Source organism: Vigna radiata, chromosome 9 (genome assembly GCF_000741045.1).
Source record: "Vigna radiata var. radiata cultivar VC1973A chromosome 9, Vradiata_ver6, whole genome shotgun sequence".
Classification (NCBI taxonomy): domain Eukaryota; kingdom Viridiplantae; phylum Streptophyta; class Magnoliopsida; order Fabales; family Fabaceae; genus Vigna; species Vigna radiata.
Genome location: NC_028359.1, coordinates 17863771 through 17890121, shown reverse-complemented (window position 1 = coordinate 17890121; position 26351 = coordinate 17863771). Strand labels below are relative to the sequence as shown.

The 26351-nt window shown below is 33.9% G+C and overlaps 1 protein-coding gene across 5 annotated transcripts; it reads left to right on the top strand.

Annotated features, from left to right (window-relative positions):
* The first annotated feature begins 8369 nt into the window (after nt 1-8369).
* LOC106774289 (pentatricopeptide repeat-containing protein At1g12300, mitochondrial-like) lies at nt 8370-20139 on the top strand. 5 transcript variants are annotated; one of them, XR_001376729.2, is made up of 3 exons: nt 8370-10065; nt 15558-15628; nt 15723-20139. XR_001376729.2 is itself a non-coding variant. In XM_014661232.2 (2 exons), the coding sequence occupies exon 1, from the start codon at nt 8428-8430 to the stop codon at nt 10057-10059; it is 1632 nt and encodes a 543-aa protein (XP_014516718.1). In that variant the 5' UTR covers nt 8370-8427; the 3' UTR covers nt 10060-10065; nt 15558-20139. The 5 variants fall into 5 exon arrangements, 1 of the variants encoding a protein (XP_014516718.1); XR_002669607.1 differs by adding an exon at nt 11323-13777 and having other exon boundaries at nt 15558-20139; XR_002669606.1 differs by having other exon boundaries at nt 8370-13777.
* Nucleotides 20140-26351: the final 6212 nt, after the last annotated feature.

The window sequence follows — 26351 nt, the reverse complement described above, 5'->3', positions numbered from 1 at the left end:
TATCATTCCATTGATGCAAGAATATTAGTACTGATTTGGCAAATTTGGTTTGGTGTGTGCACACAAAACAAAACACAACCTGCAAAGAACACATCTAGCAAAAATCAAACCTTCTCAAACTAAAACTACACTTCATCTTCTTCAATAAGGTGAGCCTCTTCTTCTTCTTTTCTCTTTTATCAGCCCTAACTATATTCAATTCCTCATTATCTACCAACTTAATTTTTTTTGTTCCCATTTCTTTTATATGTAAGACTTAGGAGCAACTTTACTCTGAATAAATTAAAAAAAAAAGTAGAGCCTTCAATTGTTAATTCGTTGTTATTTTTTTTATAATGTGTGGTACCTTGTTCATGTCAGTGAGCAAGCACTGAAACTTTCTGTCATAGATCATTGTCAAGTCATGTTTATTATGTTTGGAAATAACTCAGATTTTGATACCTTTAACAACAACCATAGTTTTAGGTCTCCTTGAAAAAGTGTGACACTGTAAAAGAACAAACAATGGAACTTACTCTTAGAGGTTTTTAGAGTAAAAACTGTTTATTTTATTAAATTGATGAGTGCTTTAAATATAGCAAATATTCAAACTGCACACAACGGCATAAAGCAAGAAAATAGGAATACATGGGACACAATTCCATGTTTAACAACTTCTTAAAAAATCTGAAAGTGACTAAGCTGTTTGAAACAATCAAACATCTTTTTTAAAAAAATAAAACAGAAATTAAATGAAAGAATAAATTGTTGTAACTACTACAACTGAAGTATAATTTTAACACTCCTCCTTACTTTGGTTGTTGCAAACTCCAAACTTTTCTCTAAGAAATTCAAACTTGCTTTTTGGTAAGGGCTTGGTAAATATATCAGCAAGTTGCAATTCAGATTTGCAATAAGTCAAGCTAACCGTACCTTCCTTTTGCACTTCTCTAAGAAAGAATAATTTGATATTGAAATGTTTGGTTTTTCCATGAAAAACAGGATTGCTTGAAATAGAGATAGCAACTTGATTATCAACAAATATTTCAGTGCATCTTTCTTGCTTCATATTTAAATCCACTAGAATCTTCCTTAACCATAAGGCTTGATTTACTGCAGCGTTGGCTGCAATAAATTCAGCTTCTGCTATAGATTGTGCTACAGTATTTTGTTTTTTACAAACCATGAGAACACACATGATCCAAACAAGAAATAATAGCCTGAAGTTCTCTTCAGATCATCAACTGAACCTCCCCAGTCATTGTTAGAATATCCTTGCAGTGTATCATTGTGACTTGCACAGAATTTGATTCCAAAATTCAATGTTCCTTTCACATACCTGAAGACTCTTTTTGCAGCAATAAGATGTGTCTCAGTTGAACAATTTGTAAATCTAGATAATAGACTTACAAAATGTAAGATATCAGGTCTAGTAGTTGTTAAGTACATTAAGCAACCAATTAGGCTTCTATAAAAAGTTTGATCAACTGGTTCAGCTTCATCCTTTTTGCTCAACTTCTCCTTCTGGCACATTGGAGTACATACACTCTTGCATTCATCCATTTTAAACTTTTTAAGAAGTTCTTTAATATACTTCTTTTGACAGATGAATACTTCTCCATTTTTCTGATTTATTTCCATTCCTTGAAAATAAGCCATTTCCCCCAAATCTGTCATCTCAAAAATTTGCTTCATATATTCTTTGAATTTTCTCACAAGTTCAACCAGCAAATCATCCACATATAATGAGATAAAAATGGAATGTATTTCATCACCTTTAATGTAGAGGGTAACTTCATTAAGACTTCTCTTGAATCCCAATTTCATCAGGTACTCATCAATTATGTTGTACCATGCTCTAGGGGCCTGTTTTAGGCCATATAAAACCTTTTTAAGCAAGTACACATAATTTTCTTGTCCTTTCACAATGAAACCTTCGGGTTGTTCAACATAAATCTCCTCCTCCAATAAACCGTTTAAGAACGCTGACTTAACATCAAGTTGGTAAACTTTCCAACTCTTTTGTACAATTATTGCAAGCATAAGTCTGATTGTGTCTAATCTTGCAACAGGAGTAAAAGTGTCAGAAAAATCAACACCAAAAATTTGAGCATACCCATTTACAACAAGTCTGGCTTTATTCTTGTTGATTGAGCCATCAAGATTCAACTTTGTTCTAAATACCCACTTCACACCAATCACTTTTATATTTGTGGGTCTTCTCACCAACTTCCACATATAATTTTTTTCACATTAAGAGTTCTTCTTTCATTGTTGTAATCCATTTGGAATCTTTTTCTGCTTCCCAAAAATTTGTTGGTTCAAGTACAACCACATTACATCTTTGGTAAATATCAGAAATTGATCTCTAATTGGAATGTCATCAATCAGCTGATTTGCACCAGGTTGAGATTTTGAAACTTGATCATGAAAATCAACTACTTGTTCTTCATCCCACTCATCATTTTCCATGAAATGAACATCTCTGCTTATTAAAATTGTCCTAGTGTTTGGCTGGAAAATTCTATAAGCTTTAGAGTGTGAGCTATACCCAACAAAAAATCCAGCTTCTACTTTTTTGTCTAACTTATCTTGTTTTATCTGTGAAATATAAACAAAACACAAGCAACCAAAATACTTTGAGATTTTCCAGAGAGGGTTTAAAACCATACCAGCTTCATATGGAGTTTTCTTTATGAGAGCTTTTGTGGGAAGCCTGTTAAGAAGAAAGATTGCAGTGTGCGCAGCTTTAGCCAAATACTCTTTGGGCAAATGTTTCTCAAACATTAAACATCGAGCCATCTCCAAAATGGTGTGATTCTTTCTTTCACTAACTCCATTTTGTTGTGGAGTATATGGTGTTGTGAGTTGGTGTTCAATTTCCTCTTCTTCACAAAAAGAATTAAATTGATTTGAAGTGTACTCCTTGTCGTTGTTGTCAGATCTCAATGCTTGAATTTTATAACCACTTTGTGTTTCAATCCATTGCTTGAATTTCCAAAATACACCAAAAACTTCTGACTTGAGTTTAAGAAAATGTGTTAATAAAAAAAAAATACTTACTGCCACATCTGTGTGTATCAATTGCAACTTTTCACAAGTTCTACATTCTGGAATTTCAGACTTTTCATAAGTTCTACATTCTGAAATTTCAGATTCAAGACAAGGGAGATCTTGAACCAATTTCGTTCTTTGTAGATTCACAACAGCTAGATGATTGAAGTGTCCAAGCCTTTTGTGTCAAACTTCAGTGTGGACATTTGTTGCAGAGAATGTTGTTTGCTCCTCCTTCATTGGATCAAGCACAAAGCTTTTTCCTTTCATTTGTATGTTGAATACCTCGTTGTCATTTGTGTCTTTGATCAAACACTTATCACTTTCAAAGATGACTTTGAAACCTTTTTTAATCAACTGGCCAACACTCAACAAATTTTGACTGATGGTAGGTACAAATAACACATCTTTGATAAGTGTACCTGAAACACTTTCAATTGCTACTGTGCCTTTTCCTTTGACTTCAATGTATTCTCCATTTCCAATTTTTACTTTGGAAATCATAGAAGTATCCAATTTCTTAAAGAGATCACGATCAAATGTCATATGATTAGTGCAACCACTGTCAATTAGCCACTTCTCACTTGAATTGGGAATGGAAAGGCAAGTGGCCACGAAAAGTTGCTCTTCTTCTTCATCAGCAACTTGAGCAACATTCTTTTGTTGGACATTCTCTTGTGTGACTATCTTTTGTTGATTGTTGCTTCTGCAAATTCTTTGATGATGTCCCATCTTCAAGCATTTTTCACATTGTTGGTCTGGTTTTCTCCAACACTTTGAAGATGGATGATTTTTTCTTCCACAATGTTTACAAGGAGAGAAATCAGAGTTGTCCCTATAACTTTTAATTTCTTTCCGCCTATAACTAGAGCTAGCCTTTGCAGCCAGTGCTCCTTCAATAGATCCTTTAGACCTCATAAGCCTTCTTTGTTCTTGTGCCTGCAACGCATTCTTCAATTCTGCCAAACTAATATTGGACACATTTTTGGAGTTTTCCAGGGAAGTAATGGTAGCTTCAAACCTTTCAGGAATAGTTACAAGAATTTTTTGTACTAATCTGGAATCAGGAAATTCAGAACCAAGTAACCTTACTTTGTTTGCGATTTTGAGTAATTTGTCAAAGTACTCCTTCACTGTCTCAGATTCATCCATCTTCTGGAATTCAAACTCCCTAATAAGATTTAGAAATTTCATTCCTTTAATCCTTTCATCGCCTTCATACTCCTTTTTTAAGAAATTCCAAACTTCAAAAGCTGATTTTATCGTCATGATTCTGAGAAAGATTTCAGGAGAGACAACAGTAAATAATGAAGCTCGTGCCTTCAATTTTCTTGATTTTCTTTCCTTATGAGTTTTGATTTGTGGCATTGTTGGGTTTGTAGGCAATGGAAGAACTTCATAGTCCTCTTTCACAGCTTCCCAGAGATCGTTTGCCTCAAGATGAGTCTCCATCCTTGCTGCCCAAACATGATAGCCTTCACCGTAAAAAATGGGTGGTGCCAGTGCCGTGTATGGTGTTTGTGAATCCATAGAGATAAAAAATGATTTCTCACAGGTCCCTCAAGAAGAGAGTTCTCATACCAATTTGTTGGAAGTTTTTGGAGTAAAATCTACTTATTTTATTGAATTGATAAATGCTTTAAATACAACAAATATTCAAACTACACACAACTACACAAAGTAGGAAAATAGGAATACATGGGACATAATTCCATGTTTAACAACTTCCTAAAAAATCCAAAACTGACTAAGCTGTTTGAAATAGTCAAACATTCTTTCAAAAAAATAAAACAGAAATTAAATGAAAGAATAAATTATTGTAACTGCTGCAACTGAAATATAACTTTAACACTTACTTTCGTTGATCATTGTCAAGCCATGTTTATTCTGTTTGTGAAAAAAGTCAGATTCAGATACCCTTTAAAAATCTCATTTTTAGGCTTCCTATGTTCTTTGTACACTCATTCTTGTCCGTAATTGGAACACCTCCCACATCTTCGTTCGAAACAACCCTCACTTGGAAAGGCGTCGGTCCTTGTTCAAGTTGAATCAAATCCTAGGTCAGATGACCTTGAATTGCTTTACTGTTGAAGGCTAAGTATATAGGATTCTCTGTGAAGTAAAGTGAAAATAAGGTGTTATATTTTTACTAAAATTGTAATTAAAAATGTTCTCTAAAACTGAATGGTCCCTTGATCTACGGGTTTCTGTATACTGGATGTGTACAGTGTCATTGGCACTAATACTCTAAAGTCTACATTGACATTTGCAAATTTCTCTGTTCACTTCTCTTCAATAGAAAAATCCATTTGTATGTAACGAGTAAAATTTACATAAATACTTAGCCTCTAAATATATATTAATTGTTTCATTTATTTGATACAGAGATGTTGAATATAGTACGCAGGGGCATCCATTACATGCCAACACTAAATGCAGCAAAAGTATATGCTGTTATGCTAGAGAAAGGCCAAAGTCGTGTCATAGATGCTTCACTTACATTTATTCGAGAAAGAGCAAAGCTAAAGGTATGTCATATTTATTTTTATCCTTCTTTCGTGAATTTGTGTTTGCTTAGTGTTGTTTCTTTTGTCCCACAATTTTATATTTTATTTCAATGATTTTGAGCTCTGCATGAAAGTAATGTGAATGCAATTGTTCTCTTTTTCTCCAGGGAGAACTTGTGCGTGCTTTGGGAGGTGCTAAAGCAACTTCAAGTTCCTTTGAGACATAATTCATCATTCCTACAAGGAACTGCATTTGCACCTCCTCGCATCAGGGAGGCCATTTGGTGTGGTAGCACAAACTCAACAACTGAAGAAGTATAATCATATCGTTTTCTTTGGATATTAGAAATCTTTGGAATTGTTTTTGGTTTTAGCACAGGCTAAAGTTTGCATTGTAAACTCACTCAAATGGTAATTGGTTATTTGCATCAAGTTATCTTAATAGAAGATTTAAACTAATATTCAATTGGAAATTGAAATAATGGATGTTATTTCTTACGTTGTTAAAAATTTTGGCATTTTATGTTGTTTGGATAATGTTAATTCTTATTATTATCCGAGTCATATTTTATTAACAAAATCAATTCTTCTTTACCTGAAACTTACTGAATCTCACTTTTGTAAATATCTATACTCTAGGCTACACTTATTAAATTATATGTTTAATCCCCTTTTTTTGTATCTTATTTTGTGATACGAAGACCCTATACTAAATTAGAGAACTTGACAACCCAGAAAAGCAAGAAGAACATCAAAGTTAAGAGTGTTTGAAGTCTAGGTGGCTTTGAGCGCATCTTTGATGTTCAGCACAAGCTTTACAAAGGCCACACCATTGAGTGCCCCTTGACCACTGCTGAGTGCCAATATTACAAAGAGCAACCTAGGTAATCTTGAAAGCTAATGCTAAGCGGCAAAGTCCTTACACTAAGTGGTACTTTGCTGATGTGGCAAGTTTTGCATATTTTTTCTTATTTCTTGAAGCGAGTTGGGTCTTTGGAAAGTTGGAGGCACAAAAACACTCTTTGGAGGAAGAGTTTAGAAGTTTGTTAGGGCTTGCGAAAACACTTCCTTCTTCCTCTCGGTTTCTCGGCTTGCGAAAACACTCCATTCTTTCTCTCGGTTTATCCTTCTCCGATGTTCACTTTATAAGCTTAGGTTCTATGTGAAAATTGAAAGTCAAACATATCTTGTTGAGATAGTTGTAGCTATTGAACTTGTAAGACCTTGATTGTATGTCATTGAGCGTGTGACTAAAATCTTATCGGTTAATAAAATAAATATTATTAAGAAATCATCTGATATTGAAATTGGTTTGAGAAATTACCGAATTTTTAAAACTCAGATTTATGAAATAATCAGATTTCAAAATTTAATTTAGAAATTCATCAAATTTTAAAATTCGGTTTCAAAATTCCCCGAATTTCGAAATTTAGTATTTGTTTCTCGCGAATTTAGAAACTCAATATTTATTTCTTCCTGTTTTAAAATTTGGTGAATACTAGATTTCGAAATATAATGAACACTAGTATAATATATTTACGTATTTTAATTCATAAATTATCTATATTTAATAATAGAATAATCGAAACTAAATACAAATATTTATTACTATATTTATTTAGTAATACCTAATTTGATCCTTTAAAAAATGAAGCATAATGGTAAGTTTTTTAATAAAATTGAAACACTAATGGATACACATGGTATTTCAAAACTTAAGAACTTATCAATAGTTTTATTTGTCTCGGTTTTCAAAATTTGTTTCATCGGATAGATTTCGAAATTCAATATATATTTCTCTCTTATTTTAAAATTTTTATCAAATTTTGAAATCTAATTAATACTACTATAATATATTTACGGTAGGATTAAAAAATGATTTATTATTAATACTATTGATGATATTAAAACTTATATAATAATATTAATGATGTTATAACTGATAGTATAATAATAGTATTAATAATATGATTTTCCATAATTAATTATTATAGTAACAATTTATAAATTTTTGCTCTTTTTATTTATTATAACCTAATTTATTAGCAAAAATATATTGTAATTTTTAAATAATTAATTTAATTTATGGTATTCATTAATATTTACTCATTAATAATAATTGATCTACTTTCAAATTAATAATAATTTTGTATTGTAGCATAAAGATAACGGGTTTACATAACGATAAAAATTTAGAGTTTATACTTTTACAAAATTTCATGTAATTTGTGGTTCAATTTTATTTAAACTTATTTTAATTTCAAATACTAAAACACTAAAGAATATATACCCAATTTCGAAATTTAGTTAAAGGTTTTATCTTATTTCTACCTTCATCTAAACTATACTAAATGTTTACAAACAAATATAATTGAATAATGATGATTTATTGAAGACAAGAGTTGAAGAAGAAAGGAGACGACGAAATCTGATACAAAAGTATGATGAAAATGAACTAAGGCGAAGGAGAAAGGAAAATGCCACTAAGTTTAGGTTAAGAAAAGTAAGTGGTAAGTGAATGGATAAGAATAGAAAATAGAATTTTTTTTGGATAATAAAAGGAAAGAGAATTTTATTTTTGTACCCTTGTTAAAAATATAGTTCTAATATTAAGAAAAAGTTTAGAAACACATGAATAAACTTTGGAAGTGCAAGAAAAAGGATATCATTTAGAATGAAGGTGTAAGCGTTAATAATCATTTTAATTTAAATAACTTTAAAAAATTTAGTGGTAATTATAAAACTTTTATCCAAATAAAAAATTAAAATTAAATTAAATTTGTCCAAACAAAAGATTTAAAGCATACAAGTTAAGCTTACTTTTTAAAAATGAAGAAAATGTAAATTTGAAGAATTCCGTACTATACTATTGTTGTTTGGAGCAAAGATGTGGCTCTCAAGAAGTGTTAGGGTTTCTCTTCTTCCTTCCATTGTTAAGTTTCCTCCTTTTCTTCCAATGCACAATTTCCTCTTTTGCTCTCACTCTCACTCTCAAACTTCCTTACACGACGAAGCCGTCTCACAATTCAATAGCTTGCTTCGTGAGCGTCATGTTCCTCCCATCTTCGAATTTGGAAAGATTTTGGGATTTCTTGTGAGAATGAAGCAGTATCATACTGCTATTTCTCTCATTAAGCAAATGGAGCTCAAGGGAATTCACAATAACCTTGTTAATCTCAACCTCCTCATCAATTGTTTCTGTCACTTACACAAATTGTCTTTCGCTTTCTCTGTATTTGCCAAGATTCTCAAAAGGGGTTATCATTCAGATGCCATAACCTTAACTACACTCATCAGAGGTCTGTGTGATAAGGGTGAGGTCAAGGAAGCCCTCAATCTTCACGATAAAGTAATAGCACTAGGATTTCGGCTCAACGAATTTACTTACGTGACTCTGATTAATGGATTGAGCAAAATAGGAGAAACTGAAGCCGCCATCGAATTGTTCAGAAAGATTCAAGGTCGATCAAGCGTAATGTACAACATTATTATTGACTCTTTATTGAAAGAGAATCATCCGGAAGAAGCTTATGGTCTGTATTCTGAGATGGTTACGAAGGGAATTTTTCCTGATGTTGTTACTTATAGTACTCTAATTTATGGCTTTTGCTTAGTAGGACAGGTAGAAGTAGCATTTGCTTTTTTAAATGAAATGTTATCAAATAGCATCGGGCCAAATGTTTATACCTATAATATATTGATTGATGCATTGTGTAAGGAAAGAAAATTAAGAGAAGCCAAGAATGTGTTAGGTGTGATGGTGAAAGCTTATGTGAAACCTGATGTTGTTAGCTTTAATGCTCTAATAGATGGATATTACTTAGTTAATGAAGTGAAGAATGCGAAACAAGTATTCATTGCAATGATCCACATGGGAGTGAGTCCTTGTGTTAGGACCTACAATATCATGATAAATGGACTCATAAGGAACAAAAGGGTGAATGAGGCCATAAATCTCTTTCAGGAAATGCACAGCAGGAATATGGTGCCCGATACAGTGACTTTCACAACTCTTATTGATGGTTTATGCAAAACTGGAAGAATATCTCATGCTTGGGATCTTTTTCGTGAGATGCATGGTAGAAATCAACAAGCAGACGTAATGACTTATAATTCCTTGATTGATGGTTTATGTAAAAATCATCGTCTAGACAAGGCAATTGAATTATTGAGGAAAATGAGAGAGAATGGAGTTCAGCCCAATATGTACACTCCAACAATACTTATTGATGGGATGTGTAGAGGGGGGAGACTTAAGGATGCACATGATATTTTTCAAGAACTATTGAATAAAGGTCACAATCCCAACATCCGAACTTATACTATTATGATCCAAGGTCTTTGTAGAGAGGGTTTGCTTGATGAGGCATTGACCTTGTGGTCCAAAATGGAAGACAATGGTTGTTTATCTGATGTTATAACTTTTGAAATAATCATCTTTGCTCTCTTTAAGAACGACAAGACTGAAAAGGCAGAGAAATTTTTGCACGAAATGATCTCTAGAGACTTGTTGAAATGATGAAAGGTGACACCTTATTTGAATAACAAGTTACATTTATGTGTTTGTCGTAGAATGTGCATGAATGGTTTGTAAATTTTATATTAGATGAGTTGGTTTAGGCTGTAACCTTTGTTGCTGATGTTTTCCTTGTCAAGGGTTGATACATTTTTATTTTCTATTCTTCATTTTGATTGCTATCAAACTTCTGTTTCCTTTGACATTACATTTTATTTGTAGAATTTATTTAACTGGGTTGTACAAAGGTTGAAATCAATGATTTTATTGTCTTTCAAGACCAAAACTGTGACCTCCCTTCCTATGTCTAAAACCTTGATGATTTTTCTATTTCCAACTGTTTGATATTTCCCATTCATGTTTGTCAGAGACCAAATATGTTTTTTCTTTAGGGCCTTCAGTGTTGCACTTCAGGGAACCAATCCCAAAGAACAAGCACAGTTACGAAGTTTAGGGATCTTAACCTTGGCAATAATCATCTTATGATGTGTCTATGCCCAAAGAACTTTTAAGTCTTTCTGAATTCTTCCGAGAGAAGAATCTCTCATGTCTATTTCTTACTCTCACTCTATTAATTGCTGGTTCAGTACCACCAGAACTTGGTAATACAGCACAATTGGATACATTGTTTCTCCATAATATTGGCTGATTTTATCTCGATTGAAACCAATATTGCAGATATATAACTTTGAAATTTGACACATTTAATGGAATTACATCTATCAAATAATTTACTCACAAATTCAATCCCTTCTGCATTGGACCAATAAGAGAACTAGACTATTTTGTACTTTCAAAACAGCAAAATTTCTGGTCATATATCGGTAGAATTTGGAAATCTGAAAAAGATATTTGCTAGATGAGTGTGCCTCCTTTTTTTTTGTTCGTATATTTTGAATTATTTCTCCATGTTGTTCCCACAAGAGTTATTTGAAAAATTTCCTGGTTTGTTTTTATTTCCCATATACTTTGATTTCTTCCTCCTTGAAACCTCCGCTAAATGAATATTATGCAGCCTATTATTTGACTTCATAACATGGAGATGATCAAGCTGAAGTCTAAAAGAACTAGAGATATACCACTACTTGTGTGTATGAAGGATCATGACACAACTTCCTTTCGTTTAAGTATGGTTATACATAACTAGCTGATAAAGTTCTTATTTAGTTATATATGTAGAAATTACATAATTACAATGATAAAGTTCTTAAATTAATTGCATAGCCATGTATGGAACTCAAATATTCTATTTGCTGTTGAGTTAAGGTTGCTGAAGACTAATCTATAGTTTCAACCTCCTTGACAACGGTGGTGGCACCAAGTGCATGGCTGTCAGAGTTGGAAACCAAAGTAGTCAAAAGGTCAAACAGATCAGTGGCTATAACTGCCGAGATTAAGTCCTCTTTGTGCAAAGTCATCAACGAAGAGCTCATAATCCTGGGAGAAAATAATTGAAGCGTCCTCTGATATCATTTTATGTTAGGGGCTGAAGAGTATATGAGAGAAGGAGAAAAGTAGGGAAGTGAGTGAGAAAACCTACCTGTGTTAACAGTTAGGAGAAGGCGGGAAGGCTGTCTATAAAAGAGAACCTTTTGTATTTCTGTTGGAGTTAGTTAGTCATATTCTTTTGTATAGACAGGTCTTGGACCTAGTGAGGGGGATTAGGCTTCCGAGTACCCATTGTACTTGTACTTTTGACCTTTGTTAATACAGAATATACTTTTCTTTTCATCTGTGTTCGTACTTTGGAGTTAAGAGTGTGAAAGATAGGTTTCAATTTACCAGAAACCTATCATTTTAACATCCTCACCCAATTTCTTCATGATCTTCTTTATCCTTGCCAAGGGCAGAGAGTGAAGCCCTGCCCTTCCAGCTTGTTTCATATCTGTTCTACTTCACTACTGTGTGTTTCTGAGCTAACTTCAGTTTTAGTAGTCTCTAAGATACTCTTAATTGTAGCATCAGTGTCAAGTTTCAGTGTTATATACACCATTTTCATTGTATCTTTCAGAGTTTCATTCCAATAACATTGCTGGCCAAGACTACTTTGGCTGGCTAAGTGGATCTATAATAAATAATTATGAATCTTTAACTCCAATATTATTATTTTGTTTATGTATTTGTTGCTTGTGTCTAGAAACATTAGGGATCGAGAAGTGTAAAATGATTATGTAATGATTTGACTTATTTCTTGGTATAGCATTATAAATAATGACAAGGGTTCTTCTCTACAAGTATTTAGCAATTTGAAAGGATTGCTTAATCAAAGAAATATTTTAGACATAGATACAGTTTTTTGGAGTCACCATCTGCAACAATCAGTTTTCTAAAATCAGACCAGTCATTTTACTTTTGAGTCCCAAGGCCAGCCCTGGTCCTTTCTAGACTTATGCCAAATTTCTTGACCCACAGTTCTGAACCCCCTGGCCCCCACATCCCCCATGAAAGGGGTTGCCATTCCACTAAGGCTGAGTCAACCCCTAAATGTAAATTTTCTTCTGCACAAACATTTCTCCAGTACTAGAGCTAGACAGCAGTACCGATGGCAGCACAAAGTGAAGTTTGACAGCAGCACTGATGGCAGCACCCGGTGGAGCTCGATGGCAGCTCTTGTTGGCCGGACACCTGGGTCTCTTAGGATCTCAAACATCTCATGGGCTTTCTTAATCCTTTGATACTCCCCTTTTGCTTTTTTGGATGCTTGAGCTTGTATGTCTTTCAACTTGTCCAGAGTCTCTTGGCATGATTTTAGAGCTGTGACTACCATCAAAGTTCTTGCATCATTTTCTTCTATCACTATCCCAAAACCAAAATCATCTTGCAACACTAAGTCAGTGAGTAAAAGGAAAACCAGATTGATGAAATGTGAAGTATATTAAAACTGATATCACTCTTTTGTGTTCTGGCCTTTATTAAACGTGAGATTATACCCAACTCATACACCTATTTCTCTCTTAAGCCTAGTATAGTCTAGTTTAGAATATCTTTGTTTTGTTGGTGTAGTTCTTTTAACAATATTTGTTTTACAATTTCCAGCAAATAGTTTTGTTTTTCCTTCAGAATGAGTTAGTATAGGTACCATATTTTGATTCCTCCTTAGGAAGTAGGTAGGCTAGTTTGCTTACAACTCTATATTGATGAAATGAATTTGCTTAGTCTAGTTCAATTGTGGTTTTTGTTTCTGTAATTGAATTCAGCTAAGTCTAGTGAATTTTCTTTTAGTTATAGTCTAGTAGCATAGTTAAATTCTGCAGTTTTAATTTTTAATAACTAGAAAGGTATAGTTGTAGATTAGTTCAGTGAATTTGAGTTTCTTTTGAATAAAGATTAGAGCTAGTTAGAAGTAAGAAGTTAATTTTTAGATTGTTCTATTTTACTCAGTACTTTTAAGGCTAGTGTAGGGGCATTTTCAGATTATGGTTTTATAATTCTAGAGAGTAGATAATTTTTAGAATGGTTTCTAATGGTAAATTTAGGTTTGTTAGCATAGTTATGATAATGTTTTGGTAGTTTAGCATTAGGATATAGGTTTAGGACAGTTTTTAAATTTTCTGCATATTAGAATATCATAACTGAGTCCCATTTGTTTCCTTGTTCTAGCAACAAACAAATCTCCAGACTTAATGAATCCTAGAATTCTTCCAGTGATTTTCCAGAATGGTAAATGTGCCACTGCTTCTTTCCTCCCAAGTGAAACTATTGCAATTACTGAATGTGGCTTGTAAGTTTCTATCCTACATTCTCTTGCTCCCTGTATTATCACTTTCAGGTTGTTCACAACAACTTCATCCTGCTGCTGTGCTAAAAACCCTTGCTTGATTTCCTGTTGTGTGGAGTTCAATTAAAAAACCTCTTCTTAGGTGGCTTGTAAGAAGATTAAAATGCCAATGATCTGTGGCATTTTAACCAATTTATATGGGAGAAAAACAAAGAGACTTCTATATATGGATCTCCAGTAATACACATAAATTATTAGTAAGAAGAAACTAAATTCTGGCCAAAACTCAGGCAGTAAAGCATGATTTCTCAGTGTAGCTCAAGAGAATCAGCCAGAAGACTATGTTAAAAAGCAAGATATTCAGTAACTTATTGATTTTTGAATAAAACTATATAATTTTGAAAAGCTGAATGAGTTATTAATAGCACTTACTGGAATATTTGTAATATCTCCTAATGTTGTCCTGTCCATTGACTCTCAATTTTTCATATACCTTGATCCTTTCCGGAGATTCCAAATTATTCTCTAACACAGTTTCCTTCAGCCATGCAGTAGAAAGTGGTTTTCCCATGCATAAAAAATGTCAATCTGCCTCAATTGTCTCTCCAATTATGAACAAACCTTTAAATATTTTTAATGTTCATAATATAGGTTAGTTCTAAACTCTATTTATAATGTTGCAGATATGTTTGCTCATTTTTTTTTTCCAAACTCTTTTTTAACTGGTATGTCTGTATTGTCAATGCAATAGTCTTTTATTATTTATTTGCAGTGTTGCTGTTTGTTCTCTATCTCTTTTAATGATGCAAATTATTTTATCATATATTTCATTCTCTTCTGTATAACTTTTATAAAAAGTTATGTAAATATGATTCCTCATTTTAACTGCTAGTATATTGTGGACATTTTGGCCCGATTCTACTAATTCAAAAGTAAATGTAATTGTAAATTCCATTATAGAAGATCACATAAATCCTAGATTTTTCAGTATGTTTTCTTAGTTAAAAATTACCTTTAACTTAAAATCCAAAACTTTCTAAAATTAAATTTACCACTATAAACAAAAAACCATGTAAATGACATATATATCTATCTAGCGAGTGTTAACATAAAAGTTATTTTGATTGTATTATAACTGAGATTAATCTACTTTTTTCTAAGCAACTACTGTGGCATTGCATACTGGTATAATTTGACAAGGTGCAATGCTACAAAAAAGCTGCTAACAAGCAAAGTCAGCTAAGTATCTGTGACATGCTTTATAATAATAATATATATTAGATTTTGACATATCCAAGTATCTGACACACTTATTGGATATTGATGTTTCTGCCATAATTGTATAGGCAAAAGCTACGAATGTATCATGTCAACCATTTACTGTATCTTTGGTTTTTAGCTCAAGTAAAACCTAGCCGAATGCAAAACAAATCCTAAATAAAATGTTTCACATTGTTAAGAGTCTCGTGTTGAATGCCAAGGTACTTCTCATTTCAGATTTTGCCTCTGTTTTAATTCATTTTTTCAGATTTGTTCATTTCCCATCTTGCTAGCTTATCTCTCAATTTTATATTAATTGACTAGTGACATTGATTTTATGAACTGATTGTCTTGAGAATTGTTTGAAGAGTTGTTAATTTTCAGAAAGTTGTTCAATAGTTTTTGGCGTCTTGAAGGATAAGTGCACAAGTTTGAATGAATAAGCTACTTGTGCTTTAAGTATTCAACTGTGGTAGTCTGGCTGATTTCATGTCTCATCATTGAAAGTTTCTTATTACCGCAGGTCTCTCAGACGTCTACAACAAGTGAAGCAAGAGTTGCCTTGTCAAGAATAAGCTTGAAACACTGTTCAGGGTATTAATTAGATGAAAAACATAAAAAGTTTAATATCATTATATTTACATTCTGGATTTGTAATTTATATTTCTTTTATGGATTCTTGATGCAGCTTGAACAATAAATTGTGACAGATGGTGGGTCAATCTGTATGGAATTGAATTTCAGTGGGTGACTGGGTGGGTTTGTAGAGATGCTTGTGTTATGATTCTCATCTTTGTTAAAGATTATCCTTTATTTTATTTCCATAGTGAATGTATGGTTTTTGTGAAGATATAAGATTCCATTTAGTGTACCTTTTTCTTCACCAAAAAGCTCTTCATAATTTATAATCCATTGCATGCTTTAATGAAGGATGATCGCACCATCAAATGATCTTTGCCTCTTGTATTTCTCTTTTGAACAAGGGTGGAATATATTTTTTATTCTACAGATATGATTTTTTTTGATTCAGCATTTGATCAATTGCCATATGTTTCTCTGTTTTTATTATGTAGTTCAAGTTGGGTTTGGGTTTGTTATTGTAGAAGTGCCTATTTTTTGTTTCTACTTTTATTATTATGTTTTTTTATGCTAAAAAGAAAGGTTCAAGTTGGTTCTGTGGATTTTTTTAATAAAAAATGTTTTTGGTCTTGGAATTATTTGGCCTCAACCCTTATGGATTGAAGCCAAATCCTAGAAAATGAGCTGCATTGACAGGTTTAAGTGGTGCGAAGCCCTGACTTCGAACCCTGCTGAAACCAAAGTGGGGTTTTTGTTTTTCTAATTTCATTCACTCTGTTTTATATTTTTTTTTCTTTCAAAAATTGCTTTATTGGCCGAATAAACCCCATGAGAGAGAAAAGAGAAAACCCATTCTCTTCTCCAACCTTATTGAAACGCAGACCTTCATCTTTCCTTTCCAATTTTCTTTTCTTCTTCAAAACTCAAACCGTAGGGCAAATGGGGGCTTTGTGCGGCAAGGGATAGAACTCATTCTCTTCTTGCTTTGAGCGTCAACCTACGCTACTCTCCTTCTCTTTTCTTTTATTGTTTGAAAACTTGGGAAACCTAGGGTTAGAAAAGGGATGGCCTCTGCTGTACGACCGGTATTAGAGCAATGTAGTTGAGAGTGAGAGTTTAGAGTCCGTGACAGGACATTAGAGTTGGAAGCGAGAGATTCAGAGTTTGCAACGGAGGGGGTAGTTGTGGTGAAGCCGAGACAGGTATGGGAGTTAATTCTATTTTGTGTATGTGATTGGATTCTTGCTACATGATTCTTGCGTGTTCCTTTTAATTATGTTTGTTGGTATGCAATTGTCTCCGTTACTGGTATATTGAAAGTATAAATGATGTTTCATTGAATTAATTTCAGTATGCTATATTACTTGTGAATTAGAGTCAGAATAGATGTTGGTGATGTGGTTCTGTCCGCTGTGTTGGGGTATTATGTAGTTGGACTGAAATTGAGATAATCATAAGATCAAATGAAGGACTGGTGTGCATGTTTTAGTAGAATGAATGAACTATGGTAATGGAGTATTATTATGATGCTCTGGTGCAGTTTCGTTGTATATATATACAATCTATTTGAAAAAAAAAATGGAACGAAACAGTAGGGAAAAGTAGTAGTTAATGCATATAATGTTAAGTTCTCTCATATGGTTTAAACAGGAAGGAAATTGACGCTTGAACCTTTGATATGTGCATGAAAAATGATTTTTGGTTGGCTGATTTCTTTAAATGGTGAAAACTGTTTCAGAATTAGTTGATGGTATAGTAGGTGATTTAATCATGTGCATATGAAAATCTTGCTGGTCCTGTTCTGTTTCTAGGTGTAGTCATACGTTAAAACCCTTTCTGTCCTGAACCATATCATTACTGAATTGGTATACTGGATTTTGGTGTATCTGTTTGCTTGGGCAGTACTAGAATGTTATGCTGGGAAGGGTAGGGTATATTACTTTGCGGTGTAATGAACTAGATTATTAGGAGTTGGAATATATGTGGTTTAGTGCTCTGGTTTGAATGTATACCTAATATAACTCAGAATTAGATGAAATATATTTTTGTACGAAGGCTGACTTTGCTTAAATGATGCTGGACCGTGAGCTTGCATAACAATATATTTTGAATTGGGAATGATCATGAACATGTGCCCTGTTGAAATGTTGTACGTTATATATATAAATGTCTTAATTTTGGTCTGGAGTATTTAGATTGCTTGACTGGGTTTTGATGTTGTGTATATATACCCATGGATTGGTAACAGGGGCGGTGATAGGTTTCTGGTAATGAAACCTATAATCTTTCTACACTTTAACACGCACAGAACCACCCACAATTGCTGAATAACCTCCTCTGTTTATTAAGAACAAGAAAGAATACAAGAATGTAGGAAAGTGAGAGCCTAATCTCCCCCAATCAGACTAAACAGTCTGTTCAAGATACAAGGATGAACAAAAGTATCTATCCTTCTCCTCACTAACTATTTATACAAGTATTACCCGATACATTCCCCCTTCCTAACTGATAAAACAGTTAGGCCACTGACCCACTAACTAACTAACTACTTACTCACATCTCTTCCTTCTCACATACACCTTTAACCTCCTATCAGGCGGGACTAAGAATAGATGTGAATTGATGCTGTCATATACTAGTTTATATAGGAGTAATTGTTACAGTATTGGGTAGTGCTGCTGGACTGGAAATTTACGTATGAATGTGGTCTTTCACTTTAAATGTGGAATGTGCTATGTTTGAATGTTGGGTGTTGTGGTTATATTCATGATAGCAATGTTGGCAGATTTGTATATGCTGTTTAAGTGTTCCAGTTTGCATGTATTCATGAAACTAATTTTGGGCAGTTCAAACCTGCTTGGCATTGTTTTTTTAGTGGTTAAATTATTGGGTGATGATACCTAGATAGAGTTGGAGTTGGTTAACGAGTTTTAACACTGAAATTAACTTGGGTTTGAATTGAAAAGAGCTGGTAAGAATCTGTTTAAGGTTGTGTACATTGTTTGGAAGAATTGAGTCAATCTTTGACTATCATATTGCATAAATTATTGTCTCTGGTTGCTGGAACTTATTCTGCACATACTATTATACGGGGTTATACTGCATTCATGGCTGTTTAAATTGTTTGGATGAATTGAATAAAACTATGGCTATTTTACTGCAATGATTAAGGTTTTGTTTCTAGATTGATAGAAAATTTCACGATAGTATGGTTGGTATGGGCAGAACATGATTTCCAAATTTATAGTATGTACTAAATGGTCTTAATGCAGTTTTATGACAGGGTTGTTTAATTTCATGATTGTTTAGAAAGAATTAAAGTTCTGGAAACCTTGGTTTGATTCTAATTAACTAATGCTGATGTCTAGTTTGATATGAGCCTCTTAAATGAGTGTACATGATGTTATATGATTGATTTAGAAGCTGTCTTGTCTGTTTGGCTGTACATTTCGCTGAATAATATGAGTATACTCGTTTATAGCGAGTTTGAGACTGCCATTGAATAAGTGCTGTTTTAAATACTCTTTCCGTGTGAAACGTTAAATGAAAGGCAACGCTTATGTGTACTAATGGTTTAGGTAACGTGATGATGTGTTAGATTCAGCTTGCTGCTGTGTTTAGGGTTAGACGTTATTGCATTAAAGTTGATATTAGGTTATTTTGATGTAAATATTGGCTGTTGCACCGTGAAGTTGCATGATAATGTGCTGTCAATTGGTTGTGGGTAATGTACTATGATGCATATAGGTCAATGCTGTTATACACAGATTTTATTTATGCAATGGTCATGGTTATTAGATAACAATGTATACTGCAAAGTGATAGAAACCCAACAATAAACTGAATATCACAGGTATATTATTAAAGTATTATGCAGTAAAAGATGATTGAGCTAAAAGCTCTACAGCGACAAGGAAAAAAACCAGAGTACTAGACTCCTCCAGAGGATGACTCTCCTCCTACCCAACTCAACTTTCTTTCCATGATCCCCCCTCACTCTCCCTACTCTCTCTTATAACAGAATTATCCCATGATTCTTGACACGTCATTCCCCATCCTAACTAACTTTTCCCTATTTCTTCTCCTAACCCCACTTTTTTTCTTCTTACATACACATTCCATATTTTGGGCCTATCTATTTCTTCTATATTTTTTCTTGGCTGAGTAACAAGCCCATGTGCACTTCTCACCTTGTGATCCTTATTATGAGTCCTATCATTACTCCCTTCTGCAACAACAGCCTTGTCCTCAAGGCTGAAAGAAGGAAATTGACCTTGTAGTAGCACTTCACCTTTCCAAGTTATCTCTTTCTTTGTTCTTCTCTTCCATTCCACCCACCATTGTTTGATGATGTTACTGCCCTTCGGAATCTCCCTGGCTGCTAGCACTGTCTCAAGCTCTTCCTTATTTTCCTCCTTAAAAGTCAACTTTGTTGGTAAAGTCGATTCTACTGCCTGGTTTTCAATAGCCTTTTTTAGTTGGAAAATGTGAAAAACTAAATGTACTTTAGCTAATTCCGACAGCTACACCTTATAAAACTTCTCCAATTTCTGTCCAAGGTACCCAATATGATCAATTCATGGGTTGTTCCGATACAAAACATTGTAAATAAGCTTCTAAACATTGACTTATCACTTTCTTTTGACCATCGGTCTCAGTATGATAACCAGAACTCATTTTCAGAGTTGTTCCCAGTAATCGAAATAATGCAATTTCCTTAACAAGCAATTCAGCAATTTTCCTTACATTGTAAGGATGTTTCAGCAGAATAAAGTCGACATATTTAGACAACCGATCCCCCACTACGAGTATAGCTTGAAACTCTTTCGATTTTGGTAAACCCGTGATGAAGTCTAAAGAAATATCTTCCCAAATTCTATCCGGAATAGGGAAGGGTTGAAGTACTTCTAATTGAGACATTGCTTCATATTCTTTCAGTTTCTGACCTTGTAGTTCAAGATATTTGTCTTGCCAAAGAAAACTTAGAGTCATCTCTTCCTAATCAAAAGTCACCTTACCAAATCTCCGTAACCACGAAACTCCCAAAATCATGTCTATGTCTTCCAGCTCCAACACATATGGCTTCACTGTAGTAGAAAATTCTCCTAGTTGAACGTCCAACTACTCACATTTCCCCGTAGTAGAGACCCTGTGTCGATATCCTAGACGCACCCCAATCATTTTTCTTTTGTCCACCTTCAACTCCAGAGCAGCCACTACATGATGAGAGATGAAATTGTCACTGGTCCCACTATCAATCAACACTCCCAGGGTTACTCCATTGAGACTACCCTTTATGCGCAGAGTTGAAGGGTGATTTCGACCATCCCGTGAAACTTCAACCTCTGCGAACGACTCAATAGAACCACACTCCAAGGTACGATCATCTTCCTCTTCTCGCATCTCACTCGCGATAACCTCCCCTGCTTCATTTACTGTTTCGTCGTCCGCTAGCACCACCATTTGCAGTTGTTGCTCTGTGCATCTGTGCAAGGGGTGGTATTTTTCACCGCATCTAAAACAAAGCCCTTGAGCTTTCCTATTCATCAATTCGGAGTAGGGCAAATGTTTCGTGCCGCGATTCCGCACAGCAGCCGAAGAACGATCATCGAAAACGTTGCTTTGTAATGTCACCGAGCTGGACTCGTGAGGGCTTGAACTCCCTATAGATAAGGGTTTAGTTTGTGTGTTCTAGGTTGGGCCTAACCCAAATCCTAATCTCCCTAAATTTGGGCCTTGACCTGACCCGGATCCAAACTTCTCTCTCTGACCTGTACCCCAATCTTGATTGCTCTTCCAACCTCGTGCTCCTCCTCCACTTTGAAATCCCTCTCCTTGCAATTATGCTTCCACATCTCGAGCCAGGCGCATGGCTTGCAGACGATTCACCGGGTTGAAGGTGTGAACCCTCCGCCGAATCTTCGATCGCAATCCTCCAATAAAATAGCCAAGATATTGCTCCTCTGGTAAACAATACACTTGAGATTAGATATATTCAAACTCCGCCAGGTACTCATCTATGCTACCCATCTACGACAAGTCTTTCAACTCTTCGAAAGGATTATCGCTAGTACAACCACCATAACGACCGATCAACTCCCTTTTTAACTTGGTCCACGACAACCCCACTTCTGCTTCTTGTAGAAGGTTGAACCAATGAATGGTTGCACCTTCCATACTCAACTTGGCTAATCGGACCTCCACCTCCTCTATTGAGCCTTGCACTTCAAAATATGTCTTTGTCCTTGTAGTCCATCCCATAGGGTCCGTACCATCAAATGATGGTAATTCCACCTTCCTTGCTGCCATCCTGTACTCTGCCCCTGAATCCATATCTGAAAATGGAGATTCTCGACGATCTCCCCCTTGCTCGTTACGCAACTTAGTAAACTCTTCCAGCATTAATATGCGAAATTCCCCCAACATCTCTCAGATTGACACTTCCATCGCCAACAATCTTTCCTCCAATGCTTCAACACGATCAGACATTTTAGGTGGCATGGACAACACTGCTAGCTCTTCTCGGTATCTGGCAGGTTGGACCAATGATAGAAACCCAACAATAAAATGAATATCACAGGTATATTATTCAAGTATTATGCAGTAAAAAATGATTGAGCTGAAAGCTTTACAGCGACAAGTAAAAAAATCAGAGTACCAGACTCCTTCAAAGGATGACTCTCCTTCTACCCAACTCACAACTTTCTTTCCATGATCTCCCCTCACTCTCCCTACTCTCTCTTATAACAGAATTCTCCCAGGATTCTTGACACGTCATTCCCCATCCTAACTAACTTTTCCCTATTTCTTTTCCTAACCCCACTTTCTTTCTTCTTACATACACATTCCATATTTTGGGCCTATCTATTTCTTCTATAGCCCATGGGCACTTCTCACCTTGTGATCCTTATTACGAGTGTGGTTATGGATTTTACTTTATATGAATGTGATATGATGCTTGGTGTAGCATCATGAATTGTTGAACATTGTGGGCGGATGTTTGAATATATATATATATATATATATATATATATATATATATATAAGTGTTTGGCAGACTTTATATGCTCTGTTCAAGTCTTCAAATGGTTCTTGTGTTGTATAGATGAGTATAAATCTTTTGGTTGGTGCTATATGCTAAAATGCTCTTGGATGTTAATTGCCATAGATGTATCATGTTGATTGACATTATTGAGTATTGCTCGCCTAATTGATGTTCTTGAAAGCATTGTTGTGGATATTGATCTTGTTGGGAATGGACCATTGAGAGGAATGTATCTGGGGAGAACCATTGTTTAGGATTGAAGTTTATAAGTCCTGAACTGTTGCAGCAAACCACATAGAAGGCGAAGTTGATACAAGAGAGGATGAAGGCTTCATAGAGTAGGTAAAAGTCTTATGTTGATAAGAGAAGAAGACCTTTGAGTTTGCAATTGTTGATCATGTCTACTTGCGAGTAACCCCAACAACTAGTGTGGGAAGGGCTATTCGTTCAAGGAAGTTGTCTCCTAAGTTTATTGGTCTATATCAAGTTTTGAGACATATTGGACCAATTGCATATGAGATAGTAATGCTTCCTCCATTATCCAATCTTCATTCAGTGTTTCATGTCTTACAGCTTAGGAAATATGTTTTTGACCCTTCTCATGTGCTTGAGGTAAAAGAAGTGCAAGTTAGATAAGATCTCTTATGGAGATGCAGTCTGTTAGTATAGTTGATTACCAGACAAACTAGCTTAGAGGAAAAATCATCAGTCTAGTCCAAGTAGTCTAGGATAGGAGAACATGTGATTTACGTGGTAAATAAAGGAGGATATGTGGAATTCATACTCACATCGATTCTCTAGTAAGTCTAATTTTTGAGGTCAGAAATTTTTGTTGTTAGCGAAAGTATGAGAGCCTAGAAAATAAGGTATTAGAAGTGTTAACATGTTCAAAATAATGAGTCTAAGTCATTTTAATATTAAAAGTTTAACGTATAAAAGTATAATTTCTAATAATGAGTCTCATTATCTAAAAACAAACTATCTCTCTAAAACTTGTTCTCTAAGAGCGTTGTACCATTTCTCTAACCTTTCTCATTCCTAATTTATCTATTTGAATATCAGAGAGTGCCTAAATGATCGCTAAGACGAGATCTTCAAGTCTATGTCATCAGTTCTTGCAAAAGAGTAGTTTTTGTTCTTTTCTATAGTTTGTGCATTTTTCCATGCATGTGAGCATTGTTTTGTCACATGTGTCATCCAAGTCTTCTATAAGATTCTCTACTAATCAGTGGTACTAACAATATGCCTTGATCATGATTTTGTGGTTTATAAGAGCATGTAGAGTTCCTTGAGCTGAGGGAGTTATACTAGTTTTCGTAGAGCAGTTTGAGCTTGTAACATGTAAGGGAAGCTAAATACCATTATTCTCAAGTTCTAATATAATTAGAATTATGTGTGCATGTTTGATGGACTCTGATTGATTGAAATTATTGATTTAGTTGATTGAATCACAATTAAAATTTATTGAGTCTGATGATTTTGTGTTACTTGACATACTTGATTTGGTTTACAATTGGTAGTCTATTATAGGGACATTCTGTTGTGACTGCTTGTTGAAAGTGTTCTTGTTGTTGATTATCTGAAATGGATGAAAATTTAAGTGTTAGTTAAATTTGCTATTGAAATATGCTATTTAACATGTTGATGTGCAGTTTGAAATTGGAATTGAGTTGATGGACTGAGTTTCTAGCCAATGGAGCAAATTGGTATTCATTTTTATTTGAAACATGTTTTTGGATTAAGTACTGAGGCAAGAATACTAATTTGGTCATTTGGATAGGTCATCAGTTCAATCAAATCATTGTTTGAAATTGTAGGTTTCTAGTATGGCGCTTAGTGTCAGTTTTTACCGTTGAGCGGCCAAAATGCGAATGGTCTAGCATTGAGCGGTAACAGGGCATCGCAGAGCGCTCGTTACAACTATAGGTCTGAAGCTATTTTCTATCTTTGGCATTAAGTGTTTTTTTTTTTGCGGGAGCAACTTCTACACTAAGTGTGAGTTTGAGCGCCAATGTGTTGTTTTGTGATTCTCTAATCTTTGCTTATCTAAATTGGTTTTCTATGGATGTTATGTATGCTTAGTGTGAAGTTTTCAATGCCTTATGAGTTATATTATGAATTTATGTATGCATGTATCAAGTATGATGTAAAAAGAATTTCAAGGAGAATTTATTGTAAGGTTTCAAGTTGTGTATGTATTGATGTAAGGATTCCGTATTGGGAGTTACCTTGGTGCTTTAATAATCATCCAATCTTAAGTAGAGAATAATGAAATATATGGTGAAAGGAGCAGAAGATCCTAGTCTAGAGGCTTTACCTAGGCCTAAGGCATTAACATATTAACTTGATAGGATCATGTCCAGGAAAAAGTATGATCACTTTTAAATTTGAATTCTCAAAAAGCAAAAAAATAAATAAATCAGAGAAGAATGTTGAATAAGATAGGGATGAGGACACAATTATCTAGCATATTGATAAGTCAAGTGATGATTTTTCACAAAGATGCTAATCTTTGATAAGAATCAGAGTTCTAATCCAAAAATTAAGAGAATCCTCTCTCGAAGATTGCAAATGCATATAATATGACTCAAAAGTGTTTCAATCAACTTTTGGTACCTTTATATATAGTCACATAAGTTTAAGAAAACCTAGAAACTCTTAAATAAAGCTCAAAGCCCAAAACAAAAAAAAAATAACAGAAAATGAAAATTATAGAAGTGGACTTTTGCCTTAACACAACATGGCTCGCCCACGAATTTAACATCCTATAAAATTAAAATGAAATTACAATTTATTTAATTTCCTAAAGTATTCTTCAATTGTGCTTATAATCTTCATGTTCTTTATATTCTCTTATTCGTGGAACATTATAAAATTCAAGGAGATGTGTTTTGATCTTTGACTTTGTCATAGATCTTTTAAGTGGGAAATGTTTTTTCTCAAGTTCTTCTTATATATATTCAGAGGATAGTCTTATATAATCTTATGTGCGATAGGGTGAAACTCATTGACAATAATTGGGTAGAGTAATAGAGACCATCACAAGTGTACAACTCGTCAGAGTTTGACATCAGTACATATATCCGAACAAAAGTCTAAAATTAATGTTTGTATGCTTAGGCGTTGATTGACTGACTTGTGTTTAATTGTTATATTCATAACTCAATTGTAGGTATTTTTGTTTGGTAAATTAGCTTATTCTTCTTCTATCTTTGTGTAATTACTAGTTTTCTTGTTTATTATGATCCTTTTAATGGTATGAGCAAATGAAAATATTTTTGTAAACCAAGTATAAGATGATGATGTAACAGGAAGCATAGAGTTAGGGTTGGGCATAATTAACTTAGTTATAATAAATTATAGATAATTTATATTATTATTTTGTACTATAAAAACTGAATTATTTTTATAAAAACTGAATTATATTGTTTTTAAGTTCAGTTTAAAAAAAAATTAAACTTTTCCTATTATTAAGAGTTTAGTTAACTGTTTTGAATTATGAACTCTATTTTAGTTTGGTTTGAAACTTTTACTTGCTTTGCTTTTTTTTATTTTTCGACAACATAAAAAAATAAAAAATAAAGAAATAAAAATACATGTCTTCTGAGTTATCTTTTAAATTATATATATATATATATATATATATATATATATATATATATATATATATATATATATATATATATATATATA